This window comes from Dendrobates tinctorius, unplaced genomic scaffold (assembly GCF_039654945.1).
Source record: "Dendrobates tinctorius isolate UK_male_01 unplaced genomic scaffold, ASM3965494v1 ptg000020l, whole genome shotgun sequence".
Classification (NCBI taxonomy): domain Eukaryota; kingdom Metazoa; phylum Chordata; class Amphibia; order Anura; family Dendrobatidae; genus Dendrobates; species Dendrobates tinctorius.
The window spans coordinates 2,843,692-2,869,739 of NW_027361688.1; the positions used below are offsets into that span (position 1 = coordinate 2,843,692).

At 46.7% G+C, this 26,048-nt stretch overlaps 1 protein-coding gene across 2 annotated transcripts; it reads right to left on the reverse strand.

Annotated features, from left to right (window-relative positions):
• Nucleotides 1–56: 56 nt before the first annotated feature.
• Nucleotides 57–25,046, reverse strand: LOC141083283 (aldo-keto reductase family 1 member C2-like). Of its 2 annotated transcripts, none has more exons than XM_073567460.1 (9): nucleotides 24,889–25,046; nucleotides 24,061–24,228; nucleotides 23,755–23,871; nucleotides 23,516–23,593; nucleotides 21,932–22,054; nucleotides 9,304–9,413; nucleotides 3,731–3,896; nucleotides 2,592–2,674; nucleotides 57–554 (listed from the first exon to the last, which is right to left on the reverse strand). In XM_073567460.1, the coding sequence occupies exons 1-9, from the start codon at nucleotides 24,973–24,975 to the stop codon at nucleotides 512–514; spliced, it is 975 nt and encodes a 324-aa protein (XP_073423561.1). In that variant the 5' UTR covers nucleotides 24,976–25,046; the 3' UTR covers nucleotides 57–511. The 2 variants fall into 2 exon arrangements, with proteins under 2 accessions (XP_073423561.1, XP_073423562.1); XM_073567461.1 differs by lacking the exon at nucleotides 24,889–25,046 and adding an exon at nucleotides 24,468–24,671.
• Nucleotides 25,047–26,048: the final 1,002 nt, after the last annotated feature.

Genomic DNA, 26,048 nt, shown 5'->3' on the forward strand with positions numbered 1-26,048 from the left:
ATTTTGGCAGAACTTGTGAGTTTTTGTCCAAAAAAAAAGGGCAAAAGACCATAAAAAAACAAACAAAAATATAGAGCATTTATTGATTTGATGAAAAGCCATTAATCATATTTTGAAGAATTAAGCACAAAAAACCTTAATTGAATGCAATAAGATAAAAAAGAAAAGTAACTTAAAAAAGCACAAATGATGAATGGGGCCCAAGTATTTATGTACAGTATGGGAAACATGGCCCATTCCAGTGTCACTAACTATGAGAAAATCGGCTCGAGATTAAGAGAATTTGCCCCAATTTTTACAAAAAAATTCAGATTCTCCGGAATATTACATTTTTGTTCTTGGCTTCTTTAAAATGCAGTAAAATAGCAGCCTTCAGGTGACCGGTGTAATATATTCCCAGACCCTTTTGTATCTTCAGTGATTTCTTTATTCTGTTAGGAAAAAATTAGAACTTCTAAAAAGTTCTCAATAATCAATCCACAAAAGTCAGAGACCAACAAAACCGATGAATTTAATATTCTTCATTGAATGGAAACTTCGGGTGATCTCTCCACCTGCAAAATCAGAAAAGGTGGTGTTATATCTTTTGAAGTATGGGAGAAGGGCAGGGCCGGATTGGCCATCAGGCAATTCTGGCAAATGCCAGAAGGGCCTGTCTGGTCATGGGCCACATTGTCTGCTACGTTGTTAGGAGAATTGGTGTTCTCAAGACACCTATACTGTTAAGAGTTGTGACGGAGCACAAAGTCTCTGACTCCGTCACTTTCCGCAGCAGCCACGGATATCATTAGTAATATTGGACTTGTAGTAAATCTTGCTTTCCTCCACCCAAGGTAATATTAGTAATATATCCCATCTGGTGCTTGGGGACGGGGACAGCATGGGCCTGTGGGATTTCAAATACCAGGACTGAATTTCAGCCCCAGTCCGTACCTGGAGAAGGGAGAGAATTCAGCTGATTCTTCTCATCCACTTCGAATAATTAGAACCACTTGCTAGACATATTCTGATCCAATGGCCTATTTTATCTGCATTGTATGGCGCTGAAAAACCACAGCTATTTAGTGGTCGTTCCCGGGTACTGAATGTAATGCTGTACCCCAAAAGATATGCTGTAGGTGACCTATATAAAAAATAGGCTATCAATGGTAAGGTCCTGGACAACTAATCTAACTCAAGCATGTGTCCATGTAATGCTTTCTCCATGTCGGTTCATGAATAAGACACCTTCATATTTGCCAACTTTTAGAGATACGTATCCAAATGTGCACTAGGATGTCACAAGCTCCACCTAATGAAGGAACATACCGGTATGATTCAATAATTTTACCGATCTGTCATGCTTGATAAAATATGTCTTAGTTCTCCAAGAGAATGTGACTTTTTGACCTTCTGAGAAAAATATGTGTGTACATAGGGAGAGACTTGTCAATCACCTAGAGTGAGGCGAGGAGAAGCCGTCTCAGATTTATCTCGTCTCTCCCAGCCAGTTCTTCAAAGTGCGTTTCAGAGAAAGACATAACCGTCTGTAGTCACACAACCAGGCCTATGGTTTAGCCAGCATTAAAGATGAGGGAATAAATGGAATTGATTCTACTTGAATTTAAAAAAAAAAAATACTGCATTTGCCAAAACGCAGATTTTTCTCTAATTTGCTTCCATGTCGATTCAGCAAATAGATAGCTGCTGGCCACCATATTTCTGAACCATAATGAGCCATTGACAGATTAAAAAATAAAAAATCCTTAAACTTCCCATACCACTCATCTCTGCTACTCACCACCACCCATCCGGTCCTCACTGCATCTTTTGATCGCCTACCGCTCGTGTTGGAATCTTCGGGCCTCTCATAGTGTGTAGGACTTCCTGCTTTCCTGGTACCCGGGAGGGTTTTGTACATGAGAGCATGGAGGTCACATCGCACCTCATGACGTCATGACACCGTTGACTTCCTGTGCTCTTGCTGATATCCCTGCCAGGCACCATGACAGCTGGAATTTTGGCGCAGATTGAGAGGCCCGAAGATTCCAATGTGATTGGCGTCTGATCAGAAGATGCGGCAAGGAAGGGACGGGTGGTGGTGAGTAGCAGAGGGACCTTATAGGTGAGCATTAGGGACATTAAATTTGTAGAGAACAACTTGTCCATGAATCAAATTTCCTGGAGAAAAAAAGCTCAAACAGGCGAGTTCAAATTTTGCTTGATCTGTTCATCTCTAGCTTGCATGAATCAAGTGGCAGGATCCTTGTAAGAGTATTGTCGGTGTGTTCTCCAGTCGTAGCTAGAAAACACAATCTGAGAAGGTGACATTTTCTGGAATAGATTGGGGTACTCTAACTCCTGAAACCTTCCAGCTTTAAGAAATTTTCAGCAGCTCCTGAGAAATATGGAATCTCCTCCGAGAGTTTGGGCAGATTGTCCTTTTTCTGAGGGTTTTCTGGACCATCAGTTAGAGTTTCCTTGTACTGTATGATGTAGGTGTACGACTCTATGTGCGCTTATGTGCAGTATATGTGTATTCCATATATATGGAGCCTAAATGCAATTTGTCCAGAATTTTTGGAAAATATTCTCCAATATGTTGTACTTACTTGGTCAGATGCACGTAGCGTAGGTTTCGATTCAGTCCATTGAGGCTTTTCATTTCTTCCTCACTCAACTCAAATTTAAAAACCTGAAATTATAAATTACCATAGGTAGAAGTCAACTTATTCTATACTTCTAAAACTCACTAACATGTCAGTGAACAATTACCGATCTCTTGGAAACTGGATCTTAGAATTTGTAAAAGAGGAACCCAAAAGAATGTAGATAAAATCTCCACATTTGATGGAAGTCCATGAAGATAGTAGAAAATTGGCACTAGCAATATTTACCAGATATTAGCATACCCCTGCCATTTTCCATTAACTATTAAAAAGACGTATTTACTTTTGCAACCAAATGTTTCATTGCTGCAGAGCATTTCCACTAAAGGCACAGGCAACTATGCAAAATTTCCTGCCATTTTGTATGTAATGTGCTCATATGTGTCACCAAGGCTACAAGCAAATCCTGTGCCATCTATCCTAAATGTACAAGGATTGCTGAGGATATTAAATTCGGATCTTTGGAAGTGCAGTAGCAGAAAGTGGATGCGATTTGTAGAATTTGCAGCCACTTGCTACAGAAATTTTCTCTGCCGATTTGTTGCAGATTTTTCCCCTTTGTGTTCAATACTGTGGTCAAAGTTTCCAACAGAACCCAATTGCAGGGGATTTTGCTACCGATTATCCATTGATCTCCACCTGCCATGGACTCCTAATGCTGGGAGACTTTGCTCTTTAGCTTCTCAAACCAAGCCTAAATACAGTTTTACAGTTATGTTGGCAGTGACTTGCTGGAAAGGTTGGCAGAGTACTTTGAACCCGGAGAGAAGCTTTCTCAAGCAAGAGGGTCACTTCACGATTACATGCTTTCTCTCGAGTTAACTCTTGGCATTCTAGACCACTCATTCTCATGTCAGCACTTAATTTGGTACAGTTGGGTGCAATTTTGGTTGTTCGAAAATGTTGTTTTTGGGTATGGATATCCCACAGTAGAACAGAGGTATTATCACCCAGGTACAAGGAAGGAATTGAATGCTCACTATGTTATGTGATGGATGTGTTTTGGCTATAAGAAGTTGGGTAATTCTTTACTGGACCACTTCTTATCTAAAGTGTGACCTTCTAAATACCACATCTCATACCTCAAAATTCTGCTTGATCCTCTCCGGCTTAAAACTCTTAGCAAGAACCACTATTCCTCTCTGTAGCATATGTCTCATGGCAACTTGGGCAGGAGTTCGGCAATGTTTTTTTGCAATTGCATCGAGCAGAGGGTCCTCCAGTAACATTGGAGCAGTGGGTTCAATACTGAAAGAGTAAATATGCAACATAGATAAACTTAAAGGAGGTATCCAGGACTTTTTTTTCTATGGGGTGTGATAAAACACTCCGGGATCGCCTTTGCTGGGGTCAAAGGTCACGTGCGTTCAGCATGAAACTCAGGCACAGAGCTGGGATTCGGGTGTAACTGACCCTGGGTCAGGTTTATTAACGGTGAAAGCAATGCATAAAGAAATAAAACATAAAACAAATCCTTGCCTGTCCGGCACTAACTAAACAAAGTACAACCTAACTACCAACTGGCGGGCTTCTCCCGTCCAGCCAAACCACAGTTGCAGTGGGCACTGCTCTCACTCACGTGTGTCTCACACACAGACAGGCTCTCTGTGTTCCCAGGCCGAGACACTCACACAACCACCTTGCATCCTTTTATATCCACCTCCCATTATTCATTAGCAAGCAGGTGCGATACTGACCAGACTAGGCCACATAGGAAAGGAATCTGGGCGAGATATACCTGCCCTCATCCACTATTCCCACATGATTCTCACATATCCCCCCCCTTTGCTCAGACCACTCCGGTCGAGCAATGACACCCGCCAAACAGTGCACTCGGGACAAGGCATCTGCATTTCCCATCTGTACCCCTGGGCGGTGCTCCACCGTAAAAGTGTAGGCCTGCAGGGCAAGGAACCACCGGGTCACCCGGCTATTCCGTTCCTTGTTCAAGTGCATCCACTTGAGAGGGGCATGGTCAGTGATCAGTCTGAACTTTCGGCCCACCAGGTAATATTTGAGGGCCTCTAGAGCCCACTTAATGGCGAGGCACTCTTTTTCTACGACTGCATACCTTTGCTCGTGTTTATTCAGCTTCCTGCTGAGATAGAGGACTGGGTGTTCCACTCCGTCCCTCACTTGTGAGAGTACGGCCCCGATACCGGTATCAGAGGCATCCGTTTGTACCACAAACTCGCTGCGGAAGTCCGGAGTCACCAGTACGGGCTGAGAGCAAAGTGCCCGTTTTAGGCTATGGAAGGCTTCTTCAGCCACTAAACTCCATTTAATCATGACGGAGTCTTTCCCTTTTGTAAGATCCGTCAGGGGGGTAGCAATGGCTGCAAAATTGGGTATGAACCGACGATAATAGCCGGCGATCCCCAGGAAGGCTTGCACCTGCTTCTTGTTGACAGGTTGTGGCCAGTCCTGAACCGCCTGAATCTTATCAACCTGGGGTTTAACAACACCCCTCCCAATTACCGGGCTTCTTCTAGCCCGATGTGACATTTCTTGGGGTTTGCGGTTAGACCTGCCTCCCACAGGTCGTCAATCACAGCTTGTACTTTGTGGAGATGAGTCTCCCAGTCCAAGCTGTAAATGACAATGTCATCCAAATAGGCCGAAGCGTACCGCCTATGTGGCCTCAAGACTCGATCCATCAGTCTCTGGAAGGTCGCCGGTGCCCCGTGCAGTCCAAACGGCATATACACATACTGAAATAAACCTTCCGGCGTAGCAAATGCCGTCTTTTCTCTGGCAGCCTCAGCCAGAGGGATCTGCCAATACCCCTTTGTTAGATCTAGGGTCGTAATATACCGGGCTTTTCCTAACCGATCTATTAACTCGTCGACCCGGGGCATAGGATAGACATCAAATTTTGAGACCGCATTCAGTTTCCTGAAGTCATTGCAGAACCGGATGGTGCCGTCCGGTTTAGGAATTAGCACAATCGGGCTGGACCACGCACTGTGCGATTCCTCAATGACTCCTAACTCTAACATTGCCTTCACTTCTCGGGAAACGGCTTCACGGCGCGCTTCCGGGATTCGGTAGGGCTTTACGTGAACTGTGACACCAGGTTCCGTTAAGATGTCATGTTTCATTAGCCTAGTCTGCCCGGGTTTTTCTGAGAAAAACTTTTGGTTGTGAAGTAGAAACTGCCTGACCTCAGTCTTTTGCCGCTCCGAGAGAGTCTCTGCAACCCGTACCTCCGGTACGGTATGCGAGCAGACAGGACGGGCCAGCTCCGCTGACAAGGCAGACCGATCCTTCCAGGGCTTTATCAGATTTACATGATAAATCTGTTCAGGTTTCCGTTTACCTGCCTGGTACACTTTGTAGTTTACTTCACCAACTCTTTCCTTGATCTCAAAGGGGCCCTGCCACTTTGCCAGGAACTTACTGTCCACCGTGGGGACCAGGATCAACACCCTATCTCCGGGTGCAAACGTACGGATCTTGGCGCCCCTATCATAGATTCTTTTTTGGGCTCCTTGGGCCTGTATCATGTGTTCTTTGACGATAGGCATAACAGCCGCAATACGGTCCTGCATTTGTGTGATGTGATCTATCACTGTTTTAAACGGAGTGATCTGACCCTCCCAGGTTTCTTTTGCAACGTCTAACAGTCCGCGAGGACGTCGGGCGTACAATAACTCGAAAGGCGAGAATCCCGTGGAAGACTGGGGTACTTCCCTGATGGCAAAAAGCAAATATGGAAGTAAATAGTCCCAGTTCTTCCCATCCTTGTCTATCACCTTTCTCAGCATCTGCTTCAGAGTTTTATTGAACCATTCAACCAACCCGTCTGTTTGAGGGTGATACACGGATGTGCGTAACGGTTCGATTTGTAACAATCGGCAGAGCTCCTTCATTATCCTGGACATAAAGGGGGTCCCCTGGTCGGTGAGTATCTGTTTTGGTATACCGACCCGACTAAACACATGCACCAGTTCCTTGGCAATCGTCTTGGTGGCCGTGTTACGCAAAGGGATGGCCTCCGGGTAACGAGTGGCATAATCCAAGATGACCAGGATATGTTGGTGTCCACGTGCAGACCGTGGAAGGGGCCCAACTAAATCCATCCCAATCCTCTCAAACGGGACTTCAATAATAGGTAGGGGTACCAAAGGGCTACAGAAACGGGGCTTAGGTGCAGAGGCTTGGCAGTCAGGACAAGACTCACAATATACTCGAATATCGTGATGCATGCCTGGCCAAACAAAACAGTGTAATATCCTTTCGGTGGTTTTCTGGACTCCCAGGTGACCTCCCATCACATGTCCGTGGGCCAGGTCCAGCACCTGCCGCCGGTAGGGTTTTGGCACGACTAATAGTTGCACCGTATCTTCCCCCTTTTTCTCTATCTGATAGAGTAAATCATTCTCCAGAACGATGTAAGGATATGCCAGCCTAGAGCCAGGTTCTACGGGTACCCCATTTATCACTTGTACATTTGTCCTAGCCTGAGAAAGGGTAGGATCCTTTATTTGCTCGCTTTGGAAGTCATCTTTCTGAACTTCTAAATCCGGCAAACGGGGAGGTGGACGGCTGTCGGCCTCCTCCTCTTCCCCGGTCTCCTCCGTATCACCCGCCATGACTGAAAACGGGAACTGCAGGTCATTTCCCGCAGACTCTTCCCCAGAGTCTTCCGGGGAGACCTCTTCCAGGGGTTCGGGACCCACACGCGCCCTGGGAGAAGAATCATGTACACTATTACTCTGGGGTATCAACTGATTCTCCCACAATTGCCAGAAGTGGGGAAAATCCCGGCCCAGGATAACATCATGCAATAACGCCGGGACGAGTCCCACTTTATGTTGCACAGACCCATAGGAAGTTGTAATGCATATGACCGTGGTGAGGTACGAACAGGTGTCTCCATGCACACACGTTACAGAAAATTTGTCTGATGGTCCAGTCGGGGCTGACACCAGACTGGCCTTCACCAGAGTCACCACACTTCCCGAGTCTAACAATGCCACCACCTTTTTGCCATCAACAGTTAAATCACACAAGTGTTTTTCCACATCCTTTTGACCGGCATTCACACTCACTACCCGTGCAACCATAGACATGCGGTTTTTAGAGTCTGTGACCGCGGTGGTTTATCCGGCTGATAAGTCCATTGATGCACTCTCTGTGCACGGACAGCGGTCGTCACTCCCAGCCGGGCCAAGATCTCGGCTTTCAGTTTGTCAAAGTCCTGCGCAGCTTCAGGCTCTAAGTCATAATAAGCCTTTTGGGCCTCACCGGAAAGAAACGGGGCAATCAGGCCGGCCCATCGTGCCTTCGGCCATTTTTCTCGTACCGCTGTCCGTTCAAACGTGGTCAGGTATGCCTCGACGTCATCTTCGGTCGTCATCTTCTGCCAGTACTGACTCACGTGAATCACTCTCGACTCGGCTTCCAGGTTAACCTCATGTAAGCTTGCCAGGCGCTGCGCCACCTGCTGGAGAAGCGAACGATCGGTAGCTGTCATGTCCACCAACTCCTTCAGCTGGGCCATCATCACCCGATTAGCTTCTTGCTGGACGGCGGTGGACTGTACCAGCGCTTTCACCACATCCTCCATGCTCATGCTTGCAACGTGATGCCCGTGTTCTCCACCACAATGTGATAAAACACTCCGGGATCGCCTTTGCTGGGGTCAAAGGTCACGTGCGTTCAGCATGAAACTCAGGCGCAGAGCTGGGATTCGGGTGTAACTGACCCTGGGTCAGGTTTATTAACGGTGAAAGCAATGCAAAAGGAAATAAAACATAAAACAAATCCTTGCCTGTCCGGCACTAACTAAACAAAGTACAACCTAACTACCAACTGGCGGGCTTCTCCCGTCCAGCCAAACCACAGTTGCAGTGGGCACTGCTCTCACTCACGTGTGTCTCACACACAGACAGGCTCTCTGTGTTCCCAGGCTGAGACACTCACACAACCACCTTGCATCCTTTTATATCCACCTCCCATTATTCATTAGCAAGCAGGTGCGATACTGACCAGACTAGGCCACATAGGAAAGGAATCTGGGCGAGATATACCTGCCCTCATCCACTATTCCCACATGATTCTCACAGGGGCTATGCGCTTATTGGTAGGTAGTTGCTAACTATCTTCCTGTGCTGCCATGCGCCAATCTCTCCAAGCTCAGAACAGTCATGGACCACGCTTACCGGCAACTCTCTTGCTTCCTGTGATGTCATAGTTCCTTCTCTTCATCGATGCTCTATCGAAGGAGCATACGATTAACGTCATGTCGATTGGCAGCCAGCTCAGCCTAACCCAGCATGGTGTTGGCTGTCAGTCAACAAGACATCAGGAGTGATGACCTGTCAACAGAGCAGAGAGGAAGAGAATGAACTACTCTGTTGAAATGACATCACAGGAAGCAGGAAAATCAATGGCATGAGAGGTCCATAACCACTCTGAGCTGGTAGAGTTTGCCACAGGACAGTCAGGTAGTCAGTAACAATCCGACTATAAGCGCTTATACCGATAGGGAAACAAAAGTCCCAGATAACCTCTTTAAATTTGAGTGCAGTAAGATTTGCTTATTAAACATGGAACATGGCACCCCAGGTTCTCCCTTTGTATGGAGAAGAAGGATTCGGAGTAGTTGCAGTTGAAGGTTCGGTTTGTCCAGTTCCAAGAGAGTTCTTACAAGTTTGCATCTCGAGTAGAGCCCAGCACCCCGTATGCCACCAGGACTATGTCGTGGGATTTGCAGAATTCCAGCATCTTGGCCTGATTATTGTAGATATGACATTCCACCTGGAGATGTACAACATGTCTAATGTAAGGACCAAAGACAGATTCCAATGGTAATTTGTAAGGAAATGAAACGAGGAGTATCGTCTGGTTTGGTTGAAGCCAATACAACTTTTCCTACTCTGCTTGCTATGCTTGAACCCAAAATTCTGGCTTAGTATTGAGGCCACTCCTATGAGACATAAAGGTCGGTGGCTCACTAGTAAACCTCCCGGTCTACAAACGCTAAATCACAACTACACAAATAAATTTGGCTGAAGGACAATTCAGTATCAAGCACCTTCTCCTACCCCTTGTTCAAAACCTACAGTCTATAGACTAAGCTTATGATCTCGACCATGCGTGCACCAGCAGTGGGGTGAGGACGGTGATGTTCCTAGCTCTGGTAGACTCAAAAATGTCTGCCCAGGGAACACTCCTTAAAGAGATTTTTGCAATGGGATCAACCCTCCTAAGCTGTGTATATAGGCATGTAGGTCATAGGAAGTGGAATAAAATGATACCTTGATATCTATGATCCGACGGCTTATTCGAAATAAATCCATGTTATTCTTAATATGTAGATAAGCTTTTTAGATATATGGGTGGGGCATAGATCTCCCTAGGAATTTGCCTCTAAACCTTATTTTAAATTAAGGGGGCATTACCAGTGTGAGACATGTAATGACTGACAGTCTGCTCTCATGATCCGCATGTCTCACACTGGTAACACCGCCTTTCATTTAAAATAAGCTCTTGAGGTGGAGATGTAGGGAGATCTTTGTCCGGCCCAGAGATCTAAACTGCTCACAGGGCCAGCGTTAGGGGCAGGCAGACCAGGCAGCTGCCTAGGCCCCCGCTCCTCCAGGGGCCCCCAGCCAGCGGCACATCACACAGCCGCTATGGGGCCCCTGTGAGGCAGGGGGGCCCACCTGCCCCCAGCACCGACTCCCGCCGCCGTCGCCGCATTGAAGGAGGCAGTGATAGAGGAGAGAGCACCAGCTGACGCTCCCTCTCCCATCTTTCCCCGCTCTACCTCTGACACAGCGGGGGCGCGATGACATCATCATGTTCTCACTGTGTGCCAGACAGAGCAGGAAGAGACAGGAGCAGCCAGCAGCGCAGGTGTGGCGCCCCTGAGGCTTCAGTCACCACAGAGGTACTGCACCTCCTCCTGAGGTGTGGTGCCCCACCATCCAGGTAAGGTGGGAACTCCTAACCAGGCTCCAACACCTGCACCCCTCACCACAAAGTAGTGTAGCAAAGCCACATTGCGGCTCCTTGCTTAGAGAGTAGCAGAGCACCTTTGGTGGTTCCCTGCTTGGAAACACGAAACGTGCTGGGAGGTGGGTGGAGTTTAGAATACATAAAAGAGTGGGAAGGTATAGGATTTCAGGTCAGTCAGTCGGAGAGAGTCACTCAGAGAGGAGTGAGGAGAGAGGATCCCTGGAAGAGGGATGGAGGAAGGAGTGCCGCAGCTGCCTCAGTGATCTGAGCCAGCTGGCATGGGAAAGGAAAGAAGGAGAAAGACATTGGACTGAAAACTGATCTTCTATGAGAGAGAGGGATTAGTACAGAATGAAGGAGTAAGAGGGAACAGAGAGGACGTGGGTTAGAGGAGAACCCTGCCTAGAAGTTCTAAGCGCAAGGCCGGGGCCCGGTCCCCGAGGTTGTATGGACACTAATGGTTCTGCAGCAGACACCGGTAGAGTAGTGGGCTGTAAATGCACTACTCCCATCTAAGACTTGGGGGCACAACAGCAACATTGATAGTGAGCCGGGACTCAGGAGTAAGGAGTCCCCGAAGCAGGCTACAGCTGTCTGCCGTACAAGTAGAGTTCTTGGGAACATTTGTCAGGAGGCACTCCAGTGTAACTCAGTACTAGGAGTACTTCACTTAAAGGCGCTATAGAGGAGACGTTCTGAAAGGTACATGTTGGCGGAGTGTTGGAAGGGAGCATCCTATCTTGCCTGGAGGTTGACTGAGCCCAGGACCCGGAGGACTCGGCACGGAGGCAGGCATCTGTGTGAACTGCAGACTGTGAGTAAAGCTTTGGAACTACATGCCCTGGTGTCCTCCACTTATTCCCGCACCACTACACCCCACACTACTACATCTGTGCTCCAGCCTCTACACCGCCTGTGCCTCTCCTCCTTTGCTACATCTACACTGCCCTGGGACTACAGCTCCACCTGTGGGGAGCTTCACCATCTTGGCTGCAACCCACCACCGGTCCCAGAGGATCTCCATGCAGCGTCAGCCTAACACCTCACTTGCCGAACACCACAGGTGGCGTCACGAACTATTCTTAAACTTTATTTCATTGTTCATTCATCCCCTTTTTGCCGGCCACGGACCGGGTCACAGCTTCCGTGACAACTCCCATTGAGATCAACGGGCCCGGTACCGAGTACCCCGCTAGGCCCTGGTGGGGTGCTCCATTCCGGCGTCACGAACAGGATGACGAGACCCGATGCCATCGGGTTCTGTGTGCCTAAGATTTGTTGGACTTAAAACTTTTGAGAATGTACAGAAGACCCAATTTGATAGACTGTGAAATGAATACTGAAAATGGCCGACAGCCTGGAGAAGAAGGGCGTGATCATATGGGTGGTCCTAAAAAAAGAGCGTGGACTGTCCTGGCCCTCCCCTGTCTAAACTTCTATGCGACAGCAACATGGCCCACCCCCCGAGGGGTTCGTATACTGGCTTGGTATTGAGGCGCTGGAAGAAGACGCCGCCCCCGGAAGGAGGAGCGGAAGCCAGCGGCGGGAAAGGCACCGAGACAGGAAGAAGGAGAACGCCAGAACGCCATGATGGAAGGAGAAAAGAAGTCAGAAGAACGGGGGGAGGGGAAGCCACTCGCCCCCCGGCCGCCCCTGCGGAGGACACGACCGCTGATACACCCTCTGCAGCGCCCGCCACCACCTTACAACAGATATTGCCATTGGATGAGCCCTGCCCGGAGGAGGTATATGAGGGTTCCGGAGCAGATTGGAGGGCCAGGACCGCGTCCTCGTCTGGACCGGGCGCGGTTGCACAGGCCTCCACCGCCGGCCCCGGCAGAAACCGGCCTTGCCCCTGTCCAAATCCAGCTGTGATCTACCCCGTCGGCAACTCCGGGAGTTGCGGCTGCCGCCGTCCACTACCAAGCACCGGGACCGGAACCTCAGCCGGGAGCGCAAGGTATGATTACTGCTCCAGACATGACCCTGGTGTTAGGAGCGGAACCAACGAATAGGAAAGGCCCAATTGGCCTCCGCTGGCAGCCCCAGACTGCAGTGATGCTAGCTGAGGTCCCGATGGACACCGAAGAATCGGATTCTGAGGGACCATTGACAGCGCCAGCTGAGTCCCCGACAGCAGCAGAAGTGCCATCGGTGGTAGCGGATATGCCGTCTCCGCAGGCAGTTGACGTTTCCATGGCCCTTTCCACTACCCCGATCAGTCCCTATCTCACCCTTTGGGAGGCAGAGTACATGCGTATGGCAAGCAACCAGCAACAAGATGAAGACACCCAGAGCATTTAATCTGGTAGCAGTTCCCAATCATCAGCTTCCAGAACCCCAGGAGGTGACAAAAACAATTAGTTAAGATGCTACTTTAAAGTAAATGTCGTTACCCAGGAGGGTATTTGCACAGTTGTGCCATTGTTTTCTATTTTTTGCACCAGTTTCCTATTTTTGGTTATCATGTCCTAGTTTATTCTCCCAGAGTTGCCCAGTTTTGTTGGCAGCCTTTACACTTGAACTGTGGAGATCATGACCACTGAATGGTCCAGAACTGTTAATGTATATAGTTTGCACCTCTTTAGGTGCGCTCTCTTGGTTTTACGTAGGACTCTCTTTTTGAAAGATCTATCTCGACATAGGGACATTTCCAGACGCGATGGCCGGACCAGTGTCTATCTTTGCACTTGATAATAATGCTTAATGTTATTCTCTGAATAAGAAGCTAGAACGTAATAGTGTATAATGAAAGTATTAATGACAGATTTTAGAGAAGCATATTGAGAAACAAACATAGTGAATGTTTTACAGAGTTTTTGAATAAAGATGTTGAGAATGTGAATGCAGAATTGAAAATTACAGGTGACGAACCAGGTATCTACGGTTATCATCCTAAGTCTAGAAGAGACAGTGAAAAGTAGAAAATGTGAAAGATAATGGAAAGAGATGTGTTGCTAGAAAATGTGAATTGTTATTGATATTGCTCCTGTAGCACTTTACATTAGGTAGAATAATTTAAAACATTTAGATAGTTAATTTGTTTGTAACGTTCAAGAAACCGTGCCTCCTATATTAGGAAGCTTAGTATAAGAAATGTTTATTCAGCATTACCAAAATTTTGTATGTTCCTATATTGTTAACTCTGTTTGACTTGCAGGCCACGGACGTGCTGTGTTTAACAGGGGGGGAATGTGGCGCCCCTGAGGCTTCAGTCGCCACAGAGGTACTGCACCTCCTCCTGAGGTGTGGTGCCCCACCATCCAGGTAAGGTTGGAACTCCTAACCAGGCTCCAACACCTGCACCCCTCACCACAAAGTAGTGTAGCAAAGCCACATTGCGGCTCCTTGCTTAGAGAGTAGCAGAGCACCTTTGGTAGTTCCCTGCTTGGAAACACGAAACGTGCTGGGAGGTGGGTGGAGTTTAGAATACATAAAAGAGTGGGAAGGTATAGGATTTCAGGTCAGTCAGTCGGAGAGAGTCACTCAGAGAGGAGTGAGGAGAGAGGATCCCTGGAAGAGGGATGGAGGAAGGAGTGCTGCAGCTGCCTCAGTGATCTGAGCCAGCTGGCACGGGAAAGGAAAGAAGGAGAAAGACATTGGACTGAAACCTGATCTCTCTTCTGAGAGAGAGGGTTAAGTACGGAATGAAGGAGTAAGAGGGAACAGAGAGGACGTGGGTTAGAGGAGAACCCTGCCTAGAAGTTCTAAGCGCAAGGTCGGGGCCCGGTCCCCGAGGTTGTATGGACACTAATGGTTCTGCAGCAGACACCGGTGGAGTAGTGGGCTGTAAATGCACTACTCCCATCTAAGACTTGGGGGCACAACAGCAACATTGATAGTGAGCCGGGACTCAGGAGTAAGGAGTCCCCGAAGCAGGCTACAGCTGTCTGCCGTACAAGTAGAGTTCTTGGGAACATCTGTCAGGAGGCACTCCAGTGTAACTCAGTACTAGGAGTACTTCACTTAAAGGCGCTATAGAGGAGACGTTCTGAAAGGTACATGTTGGCGGAGTGTTGGAAGGGAGCATCCTATCTTGCCTGGAGGTTGACTGAGCCCAGGACCCGGAGGACACAGCATGGAGGCAGGCATCTGTGTGAACTGCAGACTGTGAGTAAAGCTTTGGAACTACATGCCCTGGTGTCCTCCACTTATTCCCGCACCACTACACCCCGCACTACTACATTTGGGCACCAGCCTCTACACCGCCTGTGCCTCTCCTCCTTTGCTACATCTACAGTGCCCTGGGACTACAGCTCCACCTGTGGGGAGCTTCACCATCTTGGCTGCAACCCACCACCAGTCCCAGAAGATCTGCATGCAGCATCAGCCCAACACCTCACTTGCCAAACACCACAGGTGGTGTCACGAACTATTCATAAACTTTATTTCATTGTTCATTCACCCCCTTTTTGCCATGTAGCCCCAGGGCCACGGACCGGGTCACAGCTTCCGTGACAACTCCCATTGAGATCAACGGCCCGGTACCGAGTACCCCGCTAGGCCCTGGTGGGGAGCTCCACAGGCACGAGGAGAAGGTGAGGATTTTTTTTTAAAATCAGTGTGAGTACTGGACTGTGGGGCCACTCTGGGGGGGCTATATACCATGCGGCTGTATTATACCATGCTGGGGGGCTATATACCATGCTTGGGGGGGCTATATACCATGCTGGGCTGTATTACACCATTCTGGGGAGGCTATATACCATGCTGGGCCGTATTATACCATGCTGGGGGGCTATATACCATGCTGGGCTGTATTACACCATTCTGGGGGGCTATATACCATGCTGGGCCGTATTATACCATGCTGGGGGGCTATATACCATGCTGGGCTGTATTACACCATTCTGGGGGGTTATATACCGTGTTCGGCTGCATCATACCATGCTGGGGGGGCTATATACCATGCTGGTCTCTATTATAACATTCTGGGGGGGCTATATACCATGCTGGGGGGCTATATGCAATGCTGGGCTGTATTATACCATTCTGGGGCACTATATACCATGCTGGGCTGTACTATACCATTCTGGGGGGGGGCTAAATACCATGCTGGGCTGTATTCTACCATGCTGGGCTGTATTACACCATGCTGGGGGGCTATATACCATGCTGGGCCGTATTATACCATACTGGGCTGTATTATACCATGCTTGGGGGGGCTATATACCATGCTGGGCTGTATTATACAATGCTGGGCTGTATTATTCCATTCTGGGGGGGCTATATACCATGCTGGGCTGTATTACACCATTCTGGGGGGCTATATACTGTGTTCGGCTGCATCATACCATGCTGGGGGGGCTATATACCATGCTGGGTTGTATTATACCATGCTGGGGGGCTATATACCATGCTGGACTGTATTATACCATACTGGGCTGTATTATTCCATGCTGGGGGGCTATATACCATGCTGGGCTGTATTATACCATGCTGGGCTGTATTACACCATTCTGGGGGGGGCTATATACCATGCTGGGCTGTATTATACCATACTGTGCTGCATTATTCCATTCTGGGGGGCTATATAGCATGCTGGGCTGTATTATACCATGCTGGGCTGTATGATTCCATTCTGGGGGGCTATATACCATGCTGGGCTGTATTACACCATTCTGGGGGGCTATATACTGTGTTCGGCTGCATCATACCATGCTGGGGGGCTATATACCATGCTGGGCTCTATTATACCATTCTGGGGGGGCTATATACCATGCTGGGGGGCTATATGCAATGCTGGGCTGTATTATACCATTCTGGGGCACTATATACCATGCTGGGCTGTACTATACCATTCTGGTGGGGCTAAATACCATGCTGGGCTGTATTCTACCATGCTGGGCTGTATTACACCATGCTGGGCTGTATTATTCCATGCTGGGGGGCTATATACCATGCTGGGCTGTATTATACCATGCTGGGCTGTATTACACCATTCTGGGGGGGGCTATATACCATGCTGGACTGTATTATACCATACTGGGCTGTATTATTCCATGCTGGGGGCTATATACCATGCTGGGCTGTATTATACCATGCTGGGCTGTATTACACCATTCTGGGGGGGGGGGCTATATACCATGCTGGGCTGTATTATACCATACTGTGCTGCAGTATTCCATTCTGGGGGGCTATATACCATGCTGGGCTGTATTATACTATGCTGGGCTGTATTATTCCATTCTGGGGGGCTATGTACCATGCTGGGCTGTATTACACCATTCTGGGGGGCTATATACTGTGTTCGGCTGCATCATACCATGCTGGGCGGGCAATATACCATGCTGGGCTCTATTATAACATTCTGGGGGGGCTATATACCATGCTGGGGGGCTATATGCAATGCTGGGCTGTATTATACCATTCTGGGGCACTATATACCATGCTGGGCTGTACTATACCATTCTGGGGGGGGCTAAATACCATGCTGGGCTGTATTCTACCATGCTGGGCCGTATTATACCATGCTGGGCTGTATTATTCCATGCTGGGGGGGGCTATATACCATGCTGGGTTGTATTATACCATGCTGGGCTGTATTACACTATTCTGGGGGGGCTATATACCATGCTGGGCTGTATTACACCATTCTGGGGGGGCTATATACCATGCTGGGCTGTATTATTCCATGCTGGGGGGGCTATATACCATGCTGGGTTGTATTATACCATGCTGGGGGGCTATATACCATGCTGGACTGTATTATACCATACTGGGCTGTATTATTCCATGCTGGGGGGCTATATACCATGCTGGGCTGTATTATACCATGCTGGGCTGTATTACACCATTCTGGGGGGGGCTATATACCATGCTGGGCTGTATTATACCATACTGTGCTGCATTATTCCATTCTGGGGGGCTATATATATCATGCTGGGCTGTATTATTCCATTCTGGGGGGCTATATACCATGCTGGGCTGTATTACACCATTCTGGGGGGCTATATACTGTGTTCGGCTGCATCATACCATGCTGGGGGGCTATATACCATGCTGGGCTCTATTATACCATTCTGGGGGGGCTATATACCATGCTGGAGGGCTATATGCAATGCTGGGCTGTATTATACCATTCTGGGGCACTATATACCATGCTGGGCTGTACTATACCATTCTGGGGGGGCTAAATACCATGCTGGGCTGTATTCTACCATGCTGGGCCGTATTATACCATGCTGGGCTGTATTATTCCATGCTGGGGGGGCTATATACCATGCTGGGTTGTATTATACCATGCTGGGCTGTATTACACCATTCTGGGGGGGCTATATACCATGCTGGGCTGTATTATTCCATGCTGGGGGGGCTATATACCATGCTGGGTTGTATTATACCATGCTGGGGGGCTATATACCATGCTGGACTGTATTATACCATACTGGGCTGTATTATTCCATGCTGGGGAGCTATATACCATGCTGGGCTGTATTATACCATGCTGGGCTGTATTACACCATTCTGGGGGGGCTATATACCATGCTGGGCTGTATTATACCATACTGTGCTGCATTATTCCATTCTGGGGGGCTATATACCATGCTGGGCTGTATTATACCATGCTGGGCTGTATTATTCCATTCTGGGGGGGCTATATACCATGCTGGGCTGTATTATACCATGCTGGGCCGTATTATACCATTCTGGGGGGCTATATACCATGCTGGACTGTATTATACCATACTGGGCTGTATTATTCCATTCTGGGGGGGCTATATACCATGCTGGGCTGTATTATACCATGCTGGGCTGTATTATTCCATTCTGGGGGGCTATATACCATGCCGGGCTGTATTATACCATGCTGGGCTTTATTATACCATGCTGGGGGTGCTATATACCATGCTGGGCTGTATTATACCATACTGGGCTGTATTATTCCATTCTTGGGGGCTATATACCATGCTGGGCTGTATTATACCATGCTGGGCTGTATTATACCATTCTGGGGGGCTATATACCATGCTGGACTGTATTAGACCATGCTGGGCTGTATTATACCAGTCTGGGGGGCTATATACCATGCTGGGCTGTATTATACCATGCTGGGCTGTATTCTACCATGCTGGGCTGTATTATACCATTCTGGTGGGGCTATATACCATGCTGGGATGTATTTTACCATTCTGGGGGGCTATATACCATGCTGGGCTGTATTAGACCATGCAGGGCTGTATTAGACCATTCTGGGGGGCTTTATACCATGCTGGGCTGTGTTCTACCATGCTGGGCTGTATTATACCATGCTGGGCTGTATTATACCAGTCTGGGGGGGCTATATACCATGCTGGGCTGTATTATACCATGCTGGGCTGTATTACACCATGCTGGGGGGCTATATACCATGCTGGGCCGTATTATACCATACTGGGCTGTATTATACCATGCTGGGCTGTATTATTCCATTCTGGGGGTCTATATACCATGCTGGATTGTATTATACCATGCTGGGCTGTATTATACCATGCTGGGGGGGCTATATACCATGCTGGGCTGTATTATACCATACTGGGCTGTATTACACCATTCTGGGGGGCTATATACCATGCTGGGCTGTATTATACCATACTGGGCTCTATTATACCATTCTGGGGGGGGCTATATACCATGCTGGGCTGTATTATACCATACTGGGCTGTATTATTCCATTCTGAGGGGGCTATATACCATGCTGGGCTGTATTATACCATGCTGGGCTGTATTATACCATGGTGGGCTGTATTATACCATACTGGGCTGTATTATTCCATTCTGGGGGGGCTATATACCATGCTGGGCTGTATTATACCATGCTGGGCTGTATTATACCATTCTGGGGGGGCTATATACCATGCTGGGATGTATTATACCATTCTGGGGGGCTATATACCATGCTGGGCTGTATTAGACCATGCTGGGCTGTATTATACCATTCTGGGGGGCTTTATACCATGCTAGGTTGTATTATACCATGCTGGGCTATATTACACAGCCCACCATGGTATACAGCCCAGCATGGTATACAGCCTGTATACAATGGTGGGCTGTATTATACCATGGTGGGCTGTATTATACCATTCTGGGGGTGCTATATACCATGCTGGGATGTATTATACCATTCCGGGGCGCTATATACCATGCTGGGCTGTATTAGACCATGCTGGGCTGTATTATACCTTTCTGGGGGGCTATATACCTTGCTAGGTTGTATTATACCATGCTGGGCTGTATTCTACCATGCTGGGCTAGTATATAGCCCAGAACCACATGGTATATACCCCAGCACCACATGGCATACAGCCCAGCCCACCATGGTATACAGCCCAGCCCACAGTGGTATACTGTCCAGCCCACCATGGTATGCAGCCCAGCATGGTATACAGCCTGTATACAATGGTGGGCTGTATTATACCACGGTGGGCTGTATTATACCATGGTGGGCTATATACCATGCTGTGCTGTATACCATGGTGGGCTGGACAGTATACCATTGTGGGCTGGGCTGTATACCATGTGGTGCTGGGGTTTATACCATGTGTTGCTGGGCTATATACCATGTGGTGCTGGGCTATATACTATGCGGCTGTGTTATATACCATGGGGGGGTACATTTTACATTATATTCTATAGGGGGAGGCTGTGTTATATAATATGGGGGGCTACATTATATTCTATGGGGAGGTGGGCTGTATTACATTCTATTTGGGGCTACATTATATTCTATGGGGGGCTGTATTATATTTATTGTATTCAATGGGATCTGCACTATACTATATGAGGAGGGCTACATTGTATTCCATGGAGGGGCTACATTATACTATATAAGGGGCAGTATTATATCTTATGAGGGGGTTGCCATATATTTTATGAAGGGGCTGCATTATACTATATGGGGGGTGGGGCTGCATTATATTCTATGGGGGGTTACATTATATTCTGTGGAGTGGCTGCATTATACTCTGGTAGCTGCATTATTTTCTAAGGGGTGGCTGCATTATATTATATGGGGGTTACATTATATTGTATGGCAGGGCTGCATTATACTCTGTGGGGTGGATGCATTATGCTCTATTGGGTGGCTGCATTATACTATATGTGGGCTGCATTATACTGTATCGAGGACTATGGGGAATAAATTATATGAAGAACTATGGGGTGCATTATGCTATGGGAAGTGAATTGTACTACATGGGTGACTATGGTGGTGCATTATACTATATGGTGAACTATGAGGAGTGTATTATACTATATGTAGGACTGAGGAGTGTATTATATGGAGGACTATGGGGCAGATTATATTACATGGAGGACTATGGGGTGTAAACTGTAGATGTGCTGCTGATAACATGATACTGTATGGTGATCTGTTAGGGTGTGTGCGCTCGTTGCAGATTAGTCTGCATCTTTTTCTGCAGAGAATCTATATCTCTTGGCAGAAACCGCAGGGTAAAACACATGCATTTTTCCTGCGGATTCCTAGCATGTGCACAGTGGATTTGATGAAGGTTCTAGTGCGGTTTGGCAGTGAGGATGAGAGAGAGAGATTGATTTGTATGTCCTGGAACGTACACTGCAGCTGCGGTTCCGCAAAAAAGAAGTAACATGCCGCGGAAAATAAACCGCAACAAATCTGCACAGAATTTTCTGCAGCATGTGCACGGCGGATTTGGTTTTCCATAGGTTTACATGGTACCGTAAACCGCATGGAAACTGATGACCAAATCCGCTGCGGATCCGCAGCAAAAACCGCAACGTGTGCACACACCCATAGTGATCCACTAGTGATCGTTCTGTCCCCATCATTCTTTCTCAGACGGTGGAAAGAGGCCGGGAAACAAGTATTGAACGACTTCAATATTGTCGATCACACTCATTTAGCGGCCTGAACCGAAATGCTTCTGTGTGATGTGCAATATGTCAGCATTTGGGGCCCAATTTTAAACTTTGCCTAGGGCCCCACTTTGCCTAAAACCGGCCCTGACTGCTCATTTACATATTATGAAAAATGTGGCTTTCTCTGGCATAAGCCATCAGATCGCAGATATCAAGGTATCATTTTATTCATTTTTTATATCCTATGTGCCCATATAGACAGCTTAGGAGAGTTGATCCTACTGACAGGGGCCCTCTAAGTGGATCCAGCTACAATGCTAAGGTTTTCAAGTGACTACATTACCAATGTGCTATTAGACAATCTTTTCTAAGCATACGTCATATCTAAATCTAGTGGATTTTTGTTTTTTTGCTATTGGCAATGTCTTATTTAAAAAAAAAAAATGTAAAAAACTTATGTGTTCCATGATCTTGGAGACAGATAAGTTCTGCGTTACCTGGTTGCACACAGGTTTGTATCTCAGCCCCGGCATGTTGAGGATGAGCTCCAGTTGCTTATGGTTGAAGTTGGAGACGCCTATAGATCTGACCAGTCCGGCTTCTTTACAATCTTCCATAGCCTAAAAGAAAAAAAAATCTCAAAAAGGGAAAAACCTTCTAAGAAGAGTGGGATGAGAAGTGACAACTATACTGAGCCCATTTCTGCCTTGTAGATCTGTTATCACTGTCTACTGGAGGATTCCGGTCACAACCTATTCACGAGATAGTCAAAAATGTTCCCCGTCCAATCATTGGCCAGGACTTATTTTTTACCCCTTATATTCCGGTGGCACTGCTTATAAAAGTGACATCCCAATGCACACTCTAAAATAACATCTCATATATCGGTACATGGGATTGAACTTTTAGCTGGAAGTATGACAACATGGATTGGGTATTTATCTCCTATACAAGCCTATGTGTTTCCAAAGATCACAGCTCACCTCCTCCAGTACAATGACTGATAGCACCTCTATAAACAGTAGATAACACAGGATATACCATTCACAATAGATGATGTCACAGCTCACCCCCTCTACCTCCTGGACAATGACGGATAACACCTCTAAATGCAGTACATAACACAGGATACAACATTCACAATAGATGATGTCACAGCTCACCTCCTCCCCCTCTTGTACAAAGACTCATAACACCTCTATACATCATTAATAACACAGGACCATTCACAATAGGTGATGACACAGCTCACCTCCTCTACCTCCTGGACAATTACTGATAACATCTCTATTTACAGTAGATAACACAGGATTCAACATTCACAATAGGTGATGTCACAACTCACCTCCTCCTACTCCTGTACAATGATTGATAACACCTCTATATACAGTAGAGACCACAGAATCTACCATTCACAATAGGTGATGTCACAGCTCACCTCCTCCTGTACAATGACTGTTAACATCTCTATATACAGAAGATAACAGAGGATTCAACATTCACAATAGGTGATGTCACAGATCACCTCCTCCTTCTTCTATACAGTAACTGATAACACCGCTATGTACAGTAGATAACATAGGATTCACCATTAACAATAGGGTATATCGAAGCTGAGCCTGCTCCCTGTCCCTTCATGATGACCTTCATTAGATGCTTCAATGCAAAAGATACATTCTGGGTCTGAACATTGTGGCTATGTACATATGTTGTTTCCTGAAACAGTAGAAAGTTAAAATCTAAAATAAAAGCCCCAGTGGCCAGTTTCAAATCTGCAAAGTATTTATTTTTCATTATAAATACAGATTGTGATATGTTTAAAAAAAAATTGCCAAAATTTTTAAAAAATGCATGCAACACAAAAATCTGATTTATGCAATTGGTCATTTTCTGATGATACCTTCTCTTTTAGTCATTCTGCAGAGTTGCTGTTACGTAAGTGTTGAATTCATCATCATTGAAGAAGAAACAAGCCATTAGAGTCACTCGTAAACTGAGATGTCACCGGTGGCATGTGGAAGGACCATGTGACTACAATATCAGACTGAAACCTCTGAAAAGTCTAAGGTTTGTCTACATACCTTCCAAGTGTCTCGAATATCAGTATTGTGATAAATCAGTTTTCCATTTTCATCTGTTGGCCGTAGTTCATCACCAGGCTTAAAAGTAAAAATAAAAAATATATGTATATCAAAACATAATCTATGAAATTCAGTGTCAAAAAGAAGGAAGACCGTGAAATAAGTTGGATCTGTTCTTTAGCCACCACAAGAGTTCAAGCTATGACCAGTTTAGAAAATGTTGGGGGTCATGTACAGACCTTGAATTCGATAGGACTATGAATAAGATAAAGATCTAAGTAATCCAGACGTAGATCCTTCAAAGACTTCTCAAGAGCATAACGGACCAACTCGGGGGACTGATAGGTGCTCCACAGCTAAAAGGGGGAAAGGTAAAAATTGTTTAAAAATTGATTTAAAAGTTAAGCATCCAAGGAAGAGTGGATGATGGCTACGAAATACTGTAAAAAAGAGCTACCACCCTGCATCTGTTACTTTTGACAATGACCGAGATAGCGGCCAAACAGGACAACTGATGGCTGCCTATGGAAGCATCTCATGATCACCTTGCTGGTGTAGAACACGTCTTCTCTCTTGACCGTTCCATCCATGATCTTCGCGTTGATGCTTCGCCCGACCTCAACCTCATTCCCGTACATTAATGCGGAATCAATGTGATGATACCCAACATCAAGAGCGACTTTCACAGCTTCCCCCGCCATAGACTTAGGGAACTAAAATAATGATAGGAGACAAGGGTGGACAGGAACATAGGGTTACGTGAACATTTCATTTTGCAAAACCACATCCAGGTCGAAGTCTCCATCATAGTTGACATCTTCTCCGACTGTGTCCTTTCCCCTTATCCTACCTCTTTATTCTACCTTCACCAAGGCTTGTTCAGGCTACAACTTGACTGATTATCTCTAACACTGTGCTTGTTACGCCCCTCCAGGTACCCACAATTTTCTACCTGCGCTTCTTCTTGTATGCCATTTCTTATGTCTACTGTGTCTCCAAGCAATATGCCAACATCAGCTCCTCTTGTTAGCTCCTCATTGCCATGCACTATCTGCCCTACTGAATGTTCAGGCTGTAAGAGAAGAATGAGTGAATGTCTCCTGGACAATTCCAAGGGGAACCACTGTTCTCATGGCATTCTTCGATGCGATGAATGATATGAAGCACAGAAATTTCCCTGCCCTCCATGATTACATTATAGACAGTTACATAAGTCAACCACTCCTCTTATATCATGCCCGTACTATTATAAGCACTGCTATGATGGTGGCAGTAAATTATTCCACCCTCATTAACTTTTAGAATCGTATCGCAAAGTTCCGAAGATTTAAGAAGCCATCCTAAATTTGTAGCTATGAGCTATCACAACTTACCTCCTGAGGGGCATAGGTGCCCAGTCCCACCACCGGTATTTTGTGCCCATCGTTCAGTGTAAATCGTGAGTGTTTTGTCAGCGCCATAATCCTGCTTGTGGCTCAGATCCGTCCCGAAGTTTCTTCTGTGAACATTGACTTGTTTTGGCTGAGCCCCAGGAGCACCGCCCCACCTCTTGGCTCTATTATAGTCCACTGACTAGCCGGCTCTCACTGAGCATAGATTATTCTGGGTCACTGCTTGCCTGTGCCAGCTTCTGAGCAGTGGGAGAAAGCCTTATCTTCTACTTTTAAGAGAATGCCTTTTCATTTTGTTACTGGCTGGTACATACTGTATATTATAAATGTCATGTTTATTTATATACAGCTGCAATTATAATTATAACGACCTCCCCACCCATCTTCCATCATTGCAAATTCAGTAAACCAATGAAACGTGAATAATAAAATAGCTCAAGAGCACTACATTAACCAGTGATTTCTGCAAAAATGCCACTTTTACTGATTACTGCAGCCTCAGAATTATACACCCCTTCATGACAAACATCTTTAGTACTAAATGGAGCTTCTCTGGCTGTTATAACTTGCAGCCCCTCTGGCTGTTGTGACCTGTTGCAGGTCTGGCAGCACTTTGGAAGAATTCTTAGACTGTTGTAAACAGTAAAAGTGGACTTTTGGGGTGAATTACCTGAAATCTAACACGTACTGAGTTGTTTCAAAGGCTCTTGATGCAGAAAGCAGAACATTTGTTATTTTTTTGGTAACAAACCTAATTTGAAATGGGGTGAGAGGTAGCAAGGAGCAGGAGACTGTCTGCCTTGAGGTCAGTGGTGTAACATGGAGAGATCAGTCTTATAATACTTAGGACTGAATAGGAGTTGCTTAAAGAAGAGTATTTTTAAGATAAGGCCAGGTGTTAGATGAGTCACCGAAGGAGGAAAAAACAAAATACTAGCTAAGTCCAGAAAAACCAGAGAGGTTGGCAGCTATCGGATTGCAGACCCTTGAACCTATCCACAACAACTAGCAGTAGCCGTGGGGGGTTCCTACGGTGCCCTAGACCCCTCAATCACAGCCGGAGAACTACATAGCCTAAAGACAGAAAGGGGAAAAACTAAACTGCCCCAGAGCAGACCCCAAAGCAATAGGCAGTCCCCAAC

Bases quoted from the DNA above. Each gene is read 5' to 3' on its own strand.
- LOC141083283 (XM_073567460.1), bottom strand. From the start codon at position 24,975: ATGGCGCTGACAAAACACTCACGATTTACACTGAACGATGGGCACAAA. The intron at 22,055-23,515 runs GTATGTAGACAA...TTTTTCTTTTAG, and splicing joins ATATTCGAGACACTTGGAAG to GCTATGGAAGATTGTAAAGA. The intron at 2,675-3,730 runs GTATGAGATGTG...TTATAATTTCAG, and splicing joins GGATCAAGCAGAATTTTGAG to GTTTTTAAATTTGAGTTGAG.